This window comes from Volvox carteri (assembly GCF_000143455.1).
Source record: "Volvox carteri f. nagariensis unplaced genomic scaffold VOLCAscaffold_23, whole genome shotgun sequence".
NCBI classification, from domain to species: Eukaryota; Viridiplantae; Chlorophyta; class Chlorophyceae; order Chlamydomonadales; family Volvocaceae; genus Volvox; species Volvox carteri.
In genome coordinates this window covers 678,667-687,144 of record NW_003307566.1, presented here as the reverse complement: position 1 = coordinate 687,144, position 8,478 = coordinate 678,667, and the positions used below count along the sequence as shown (strand labels likewise).

Below are 8,478 nucleotides of genomic sequence, written 5' to 3'. Positions count from 1 at the left end.
GTGTGTGTGGCGGGGTGGGAGGGGAGTGGGAGGGGAGTGGGAGGGGAGTGGGAGGGGAGTGGGAGGGGAATGGGAGGGGAGTGGGAGGGGAGTGGGAGGGGAGTGGGAGGGGAGTGGGAGGGGAGTGGGAGGGGAGTGGGAGGGGAGTGGGAGGGGAGTGGGAGGGGAGTGGGAGGGGAGTGGGAGGGGAGTGGGAGGGGAGTGGGAGGGGAGTGGGAGGGGAGTGGGAGGGGAGTGGGAGGGGAGTGGGAGGGGAGTGGGAGGGGAGTGGGAGGGGAGTGGGAGGGGAGTGGGAGGGGAGTGGGAGGGGAGTGGGAGGGGAGTGGGAGGGGAGTGGGAGGGGAGTGGGAGGGGAGTGGGAGGGGAGTGGGAGGGGAGTGGGAGGGGAGTGGGAGGGGAGTGGGAGGGGAGTGGGAGGGGAGTGGGAGGGGAGTGGGAGGGGAGTGGGAGGGGAGTGGGAGGGGAGTGGGAGGGGACGGGTATTCACGGCCAGCGCTGAGGGATTTGCGAGGGCATGTGGACCCGTCTTAAACGCGGCAGTGGTGGAATGCGGCTTATAATTGTTTTAATCACCGAGTTGCACACGCCTAATGTGCTTCAGTTGCACACAACAGACGATGTCATGACCCATGGGTCGCGGCAGCTAGTCGGAGCCTCCCACCGCACCTACTTTTCCAAATTGGCCTCCTGGAAGAGCAGCTCGAACTCCAGGGCCACGGATAAAGAGGACAGCGACTGCGCGTGAGAGTGAGGGGGTGGCGAGAGGGGGAAAGACGAACCACGTGAACGAGTGAAGCTGCTGCCAAGGAAACAGTGCACAAGAAGCAGAACTGACCAGGGTGGGGAAGTAGGGAGGTAAGACGAACCACTCGCGTAAGGGGGGATATGAAAGGGCAAAAAGGTGAGGGGAGTAAAACGGAAAAGCGAAGTGCTCAATCGCGTGATGCGATCAAAAGTGTGTGGCCATGACTCCGGACCAACTAAGGAAACATCGACTAGCTCGGGACGCGAGCTTGCGAACCCGCACCAAGGGCTTAGCCAAGTATGTGATCGTGGAGTGATCATGCAAGGAAGAGTATGTCGGTATGTATGTTTGCGTAGTGAAGGGGGACAGCAGGGAGGACGTACAAGTCTACGCTACGTTACTCTACACACGCACCACTTCTGCCAAAAAGGCACACACACACATACATACACATACACACATACAACTGCCGCTGGTTTCGGAGCAGGACGGAAAGGGCCCCTCACCGCTGGAAAAGTATTTCCCCTACGACCCCGACCCCGACCTGACCTCGACCTGATCCGGGCCCCCCCCCTCCGAGACCGACTCAAAACACACCCCGACCTCCACCGCCCGGATATCCCGATAGGAAGTTGCTTTCCTTCTGGTGTGTTTCCTCAGCCATTCCTCTACCAATCCTTTCCTGTCTCCCCCCCCAGTTCTACGTCTGGTACACTCTTTTGCCCTGGCAGCACCTTCACTCGTTCACGTGGTTCGTCTTTCCCCCCCCCCCAACCCCAACCCCTCCTTTCCCCCCCTCCGACAGTACCAGATGTCCGTCTCACAACCCCAACACCTGGACAAACCGACATACTTACACACATACCGACGTACATACCTGCAGATTGGCCACAAAGATGCGACAGAGCACCGCCGTCTGCAGCTTCACCTCCTCGTAGCAGTACCGGATGCGGAACACGCGGGAGCGGAAGCAGCACCCGGAGTCCTCAACCACCCAGCCCTGACGGCGGGACGCAGCCGGCGCGGCTGCTGCTGTTGCCGCCGTCGCCGCCGCCGCCGCCGGGACCGGTGTCGCCATCGACGCGCCGCCGCCCGTGGTGTCGGGAACTGACGGGTGGGGGGGGGGGGCCAAGAGGTGGCGCAGCGTGAGGGCCATGAGGAAAACGCAATATTTGTTTTGGGGGTGTTCCCCGGGCGCCTAGTGGAGGGACCACGTGTTTGCCTGCTCAGCCCCCGGCCTCTCCCCCGACACCCCCGTGGCTCCAGGCCCCGTCTACTGCCTCCCCAAGGCCCCTTAGCTGCCGCAACCCCTTTGCCGGGCTGGCTCGTCCGTTCCGCCCGGCCCGGGGCCGCCTGGGGGAGGGTGTTGCCGCATCCGCCACAACCTCCTCCTCCGCCGTCGGCTTCGTGCCTTTGCCTGGCTCCCGCGCATTGCTTCCGCTGCTGCTGCTGCGGCTGATGATGATGATCATGGTGGTGGTGGTGGTGATGGTGATGATGGTGGTGATGTTGATGTTGATGATCATGGTGATGATGATGATGATGATGATATGGGACGATAGTGCCTTCCCTTGCTGCTACTCCCTTCCCACACGAACAGCGTACGATGTACAACAAAGTACGACTGGTTTTGTACGATACTTTCCTCCCCCTCCCGCACGCTCGTGTGGGCACTCACCATAGCTTCCAGACGACCGGCGGCCACCCGCACCAGGCCCGCCGGTGCCGTTGACACCGAGCCCGCTCCCGCTGCCGCTGCCGCCGCGGCCGCCGCCAGCTGCTGCTGCTGCTGCGGCGGCGGCGGCAGCGCTATCCAGGACGGATTGGAGCAGCGGTGCTGCAGCCGCCGCCGCCGGGCCCATGCTTGCTGAACGCACCTCCTGATGGCTCTGCAACACCACGTGCGCCTTACACACGGCATCCGGCCCCGGAACCACCCGTACTCGTACGGCGTACCAGCCCTGGCTATGAAGCTCCACATTGACGAATTTATACAGCGCCACACACAAGTCCAGTACGGCCACCAAACCAGCACGGGAGAGAGCTTGCTGCACTTCACTGATGGCCACGGAGGCCGCGCCGGTGTTGCGGCCGCTGGGGCCGGCCGCACTGCTGCCTCCGGCGACAGCGGCGGCTGTCGCCGTTGGTGGCGCTTTGGGTGGCCTAGCGGCTCCTCCGGCAGCGGCGGCAGCAACGGGGTTGGACCTGGCTGCTGCTGCGGCGGCGGCGTTTTGCGTCCCGGGTGGGTTGCTTCCGCTGCTGCGGGCTGCTGCTGGTGCTGCTGGTGCTGCTGGTGCTGCTGGTGCTGGCGCTGCTCTGCTGTTAGGTGACGGAGCTCCGTCACTCCCACCGCCGCCATGGCGGCTGCTCATTACAGCTTACGGTGGTGCCCTGCGGATCCTGTTCGTTGAATAAGATATTATGGGGAAAGGTTAGGGTGGTTGATAGGTTAAGGCTGCCTCTGAAGTGGGGAGCGTTAGGGCTGTTGATGCGGTGGTTATGGAGCTCTGCTTATGGATATATACGGAGGAAATCGATTTGGGTCAGAAGCATAAGGCTATGGAAGGGTGTGAGCGGGGACTTGGGGGGGAAGTGTGAGGAGCGTCCGGGGTGGCGAGCGGCGAGGGACACCCGACCGATGGGAGCCGGAGGGGAATGGGGCGGCTTTTGTAAAATCCAGCACGTTCACGTGTACGATGATGTGGGGTTGTGGTGAGTTACTGTCCAAGGTACGGATCCATGGCATTGTTAGACGGACCCTCGACCAGCATGAACGTTTCTGTTAGGCAAGTCGGTTGTACCGGTTATCTTATGAAATTCATCTTGCGTTGAGAATCTAGGTTTCTGCCTCGTTCCGGTGTCATGCCAATAGTTTGGTGCACCAGCATGAAAGGCAAAGTCCCTTGTGTCACGTTCGTTAACAGCCAGATGCACTATCTAAATAATCGGATATTAGCTTCACAAAAACCCCTTCCCGCACATGGAGCCCATAATCGCGGACCGTGGGAATGCACTCACCTTCGTCTGCACCTAAGCTCAAGCTAATCCTTCGCACATAGTTATACTCTGATTTCTAAGATAAAAGAAGTTCCAGGGTATAGGAGTTACGACCGGTAACGGGGCTTTCGCAAGTTCACAATGTCGTGAGCGAAGGAAGGACCGTTCGGTCTTTTGCATAAAATCCTGCTTTTACAGAGTACATTACCCATTTCAACCCTATACGCCTCCATAGACCTTCACGGAGTCAAGCGTACCCAGGTACGGTCTGAGTCACGGCAATACGGCTTACCGTTTCCTTGACTCGCACCCTGCCAGAGCCGGTTTGGAATGTGTCCAAGGATATGCACTTTTCATATGGCATCAGACCGAATGTTTTATTGCAGGGCAAGTAGGTGTACGGTACCTTCGCGTTGGCAGCCGGCCCTTATGTAGCCTTCGGTGCGGGCGTTATTGAACTCGGGAGGCATGTCTGTGTTCGGTGAAATCTATTCTAAGGCATTAATTTTATTGCTCTGCATGCTCGCTGGGACTATGAGCGTGTCGAGCAGCGCAAAAATGCAATGTTTTCCTGATGGTATCTGGAGTGAAGCGCTACATAGCTGTATGTACCAGGGCGTGACAACGACTAGCACTACCGTAATTACCCTGTGGCAAAAGGGAGTCATCCCTGGCAATCTATCCGACCTTATAAAGGTGCGAGTCGGATGATCGAGCCCATGCCTACACCAATCATTGTAGGCAGCAATGGCCGGAGACTCAATCCTGTTCCCAATCACCCCCTCGCCTAGGTCTGGCCCCAGTCCTCCCTCTACCTCCCCCCTCTTCCCCCTCCCCCGTCCCCCCACTCACAGTACTTTGTACGTCGGCAGTTGACGCCTTGCTTTTCGCCCATCGCATACCGCCCCCCCCACTTCCGTCTACCTCTGGTATCTACTTCAATCGTCAGTGGTTTGTCTTACTCCACGCTTCCCCACGCATCTAATCCCTGGCTTCCAAGGTTCACGTCCGCATCGCTTCCAACGTGGAGGCCGCCGTGTCCACACAATTGCAACTGATCACATCAGGGGCCAACGTCATTTTCGTACATCCTTCTGTCGTACGGGACGGGTCTGCAGGCACCACCGAGCTGTCGTACGCCTTCCAGCTAACCTTTCCTCAACAGCCCATCGATCTTATAAGGAGCATTGCCTCCAGCGACCTGAGGCTGCTGATTGAGGTGCATGCATGTCGCGTGGGCCGTATGTGTGTGTGTGTATGTACATTTGTGATGGCTTTGTGACCTCCCTCCTCCCCGTTTCCCACTTGATGGCTTTGTGACCTCCCTCCTCCCCGTTTCCCACTTGATGGCTTTGTGACCTCCCTCCTCCCCGTTTCCCACTTGATGGCTTTGTGACCTCCCTCCTCCCCGTTTCCCACTTTCCACCACCACCACCCCGCTCTGCTCCCCGCCCTCATGCTCCTTCCCGCCCTCCTCGCTTCCGATTCGTTGCATTCGCATCATGCCATCCCCTCTCCAATCCCTAACCCCCCCTCGATCCCTAACCCTCCCCATCTGCTCGATAATCCTTCCTCTGCCTCCCTGCCTTCACCCCTCTCAAGACCGATGACGTCACCGCTAAGGACGTCAACAGTTTAGGCGTCCTTTGAACTTCGAGGAATACTTCCCCCGGCGGAATATCCCCCTTGAGTTTCTCGCATTTAAGTCCCCCTCCCCTTACCCGAGTCTATTTCTCCATCCCTCCATCCACACCCATCTCCCCCCGCCCCCCATACCATAGTTCTACTCCTGGTACACTCTTGCCCCGGCAGCAGCTTCACTCGTTCACGTGGTTCGTCCTTCCCCCCCGTACCCCCCCCCCCCGTACCTTCACAGCCCCAGAACCCTCTGTGGGCCTTTTACGTGCGCTACACGGTTCTGTTCCACATGAGCCCCAGAGACACTCAGTTGGATCGTTCGGACGCGATCGCGTTAGCAGGCGGCGTCGGAAGCTGCTGCAACACGACGGCGCGGCAGTGGCCTTACGGGCGAGTGGTCAACACGTGCAACAGGTGCTGCTGCTGCTGCAGGGAAAGGGAATTGCTGGATTGCGGGAGGGGGGGGAGAGGGGGGGAAAAGAAGGGGGGAGGGAGAGAACGTTTCTTAAAGTGCAAAAAGGATAAATCGTCCTATCAACCCGAGCAACTAGAGAAACCAGAGCAACTCGTCGGTCCGGAAGCTTGCCCTGAAAAAATCTAAGCTATCTACGTGGGAACATGCGTGTGTGTGTATGTGTATCTATGTGTGTGTGTCTCTTGTGTTTGGCGATCGTACCTTCTCGGCACTTGAAGTCAAGGGGCACTGTGTAGCTGGAGCATGTCCGTCTCCAACGACAAGTTCGTTCAAACCACCCGACAACCGAATATTACCAGAACTCGGTATGCACCGGACACCACCATCATCGCCTCCATTTCATCACCACCATCACCGCAAACCCTGACCTCCTCCCCCTGATCTCCTCCCCCCTCCCCGCTACAAAATAATGAAAACGTCAGTCTCGCTGGGCTCTCGAACTTCTGCCGCAACTGGCCCCCTCCCTCCTCCTCCCTCCTGCCTGCAGCATGCCGGTTTCTGAGCGGGGCGAAATCCGAAACCCACTTACACATCGTATCCGTGCTATTTCCTCCTAACCCTTCCCGGCAGCAACCTCAGGGTGCATGGGGCATTCGCGCCTCCGCCCGCGGTCGTAGCCCCCTCCCCCCGTCGTCCCCCTGTCCCCCTTTCGTTCCCCCAACTCGCCACTCTTAACCTCCTGGACGTTCTTCCGCTCCTCCCCGCCCTGCTGTTATCCTCCCCCTCGCACCCCGTGGTGGCGGCTCCTTCTACGGAACGCGGCGGACGGTGATGCTGATGGTGGTGCTGCTGATGGTGGTGCTGCTGATGCTGACGGTGGTGGTGGTGGTGGTGGTGGTTATGCTGGTGGTGGCGGTGCTGCTGATGGTGGTGCTGCTGACAGTGGTGGTGCTGCTGTTGGTAGCCGCAGGCTTGCTCCCCCCGGGGACCCGAGCACCTTCATCACCGGCTTCTGCAATCGACCCGAGGTTCTCTGCTCCCCCTCCGGCCGTCTCCTCAAGCTGGTACTGGAGGATCCCCTGCTCAACTGCTCTGCCGGCCTCAACCTCCGCTTCGAGGGGGACATGGGCGGGCGTCTGGCATCCCTGGCAAATCTCGGATCTCTGGCCTGGCTGGATCTGTCGTACACGAATCTTGGATCCCCGCGACTGATGCGGCCTGGCGGTCTGGCGGCCGTGCTGGCGCAGCCGCAGCTGATGTGGGTCATGCTGCCCGGGGTGCGCCTGACGGGACCGCTGGCGGCAATAACAACAACAACAACAACAACAACAACTGCAGCGGGTGGTGGTGGTGGTGGTGGTGGTGGTGGTAGAACGGCGTGCGATGTGCTGGCGCCGGCAGGTCGACGGGTGCTGGTGCTGTCTGATAACCAGCTAACGGGCGAAGTACCGGACTGTTTGGCGACCCACGGGTCACTGGAGGAGCTGCGATTGGACGGGAACAACCTCGCACGTAGGTGTGCTCGGGGATATGTTCATCTGCGTGGATGAGGGGATGAGCTATCATCGTGGTTTTATACCCTGGACAGTTAGGAATAGTTGAAAGAGTCAGGATTGCAGACGTAGACATGGTGTGTTCGGGGTGTGGGTGTGTGGGTGTGTGTGCGTGTGTATGTGTGTGTGTGTGTATGTGTGTGGGTGTTTAAGGGAAATGGCTTGGGGGAACTTGAGCGCTTTTTGAGTTTGGGGCTGTTGCTGGCTTGGGGTGGGTGGAGAAGACAAACCAGGAACTGGGTGAAGCTGGGCGGGTGGGGCATGTGTTGCTTGAGAGGGGAATGTGTATTACACGGAGTCTGGCCGCGCGGGGGAGGCTGCCGAAGAGCAGTTAGCCCTGCTGGCCTAACGTTGGTTGCGTGCGTGGGGGGTCTGTGTTGGGTTTGCGGGGGGGAAGAGAGGGAAGAGATGAAGGTTGGGGAAATGCCGCGGTCCAACTTCACCCCTTCCCTCCCCATACACCCGCACAAACGTACCGTACGGTCAATATCTCTCCTCTGTCCGTACTGTCCGTACGGTCAATTCTATACAAGGTCGGTACAGGTGCTGTTGCTGCCGGATGGTGATGTGTTTTCGCTACCTTTGGCAAGAGCCCCGTGTCCGGCTCAAACATGCACTTAACTGACCTGATACATTACTGTACATTCTCTCACCCACCCACCCACATCTCCCTCATCTTCTTTTTCGCCCCTCCCTCGTTCGGAGAAAGCGCAGGTCTGCCATCCGACTGGTCGGCCGCCGGCACCCTCCTGGACTTGGACATCTCTTCCAACCCCTCCCTGGAGGGCCCTCTGGTGCGGCTGCCGCCCTCCCTGGCGCGACTGAACGCCTCCTGGACCGCGCTGGGGGGCCCCCTGCCCGCACCCCTACCCGCGTCCTTACTCGCGCTCGACCTGAAGTCGGCTCAACTGAGCGGCCCGCTGGATGATCCTGCCGTGTGGGCACGACACCTGCAGCCGCCACCACCAACACCGCCGTCACCGCCACTGCCGCCATCTCCAGCTGGATGGCTAGCGGGGAATGGCAGGAGCAGCAGCAGCAACAGCAGCAGCAACAGCAGCAGCAACGGCAGCAGTAGCGGTTGGGGATCCTGTTGTGGGGCTAGGAGGAGGAAGGGTTGGAGATGGCTT

At 59.6% G+C, this 8,478-nt stretch overlaps 3 protein-coding genes across 3 annotated transcripts in view; 1 reads left to right on the top strand and 2 right to left on the bottom strand.

Moving 5' to 3' along the window:
* The window catches only part of VOLCADRAFT_117842 (uncharacterized protein), a gene marked incomplete at both ends in the record, with an annotated part of 8,421 nt that extends 6,569 nt beyond the window's left edge, over positions 1–1,852 (bottom strand). Inside the window, 2 exons of the mRNA XM_002951281.1 lie at positions 671–735; positions 1,623–1,852. Of these exons, the coding sequence (XP_002951327.1) occupies positions 671–735; positions 1,623–1,850 (293 nt within the window). The remainder of the gene's footprint in view (positions 1–670; positions 736–1,622) is intronic.
* A 571-nt stretch (positions 1,853–2,423) lies between these two features.
* VOLCADRAFT_117841 (uncharacterized protein) lies at positions 2,424–3,117 on the bottom strand (the record flags this gene model as incomplete). The annotated part of the gene is made up of 3 exons (XM_002951280.1): positions 2,424–2,534; positions 2,623–2,918; positions 3,096–3,117. Coding segments are annotated over 3 exons (429 nt in total), but the record flags the coding sequence as incomplete, so codon positions are not given.
* Positions 3,118–4,348: 1,231 nt separating this feature from the next.
* VOLCADRAFT_91888 (uncharacterized protein) overlaps positions 4,349–8,478 on the top strand; it is a gene marked incomplete at both ends in the record, with an annotated part of 10,216 nt that continues 6,086 nt past the window's right edge. Inside the window, 6 exons of the mRNA XM_002951377.1 lie at positions 4,349–4,438; positions 4,597–4,686; positions 4,743–4,961; positions 5,619–5,794; positions 6,766–7,307; positions 8,054–8,285. Coding sequence (XP_002951423.1) covers positions 4,349–4,438; positions 4,597–4,686; positions 4,743–4,961; positions 5,619–5,794; positions 6,766–7,307; positions 8,054–8,285 — 1,349 coding nt within the window. The remainder of the gene's footprint in view (positions 4,439–4,596; positions 4,687–4,742; positions 4,962–5,618; positions 5,795–6,765; positions 7,308–8,053; positions 8,286–8,478) is intronic.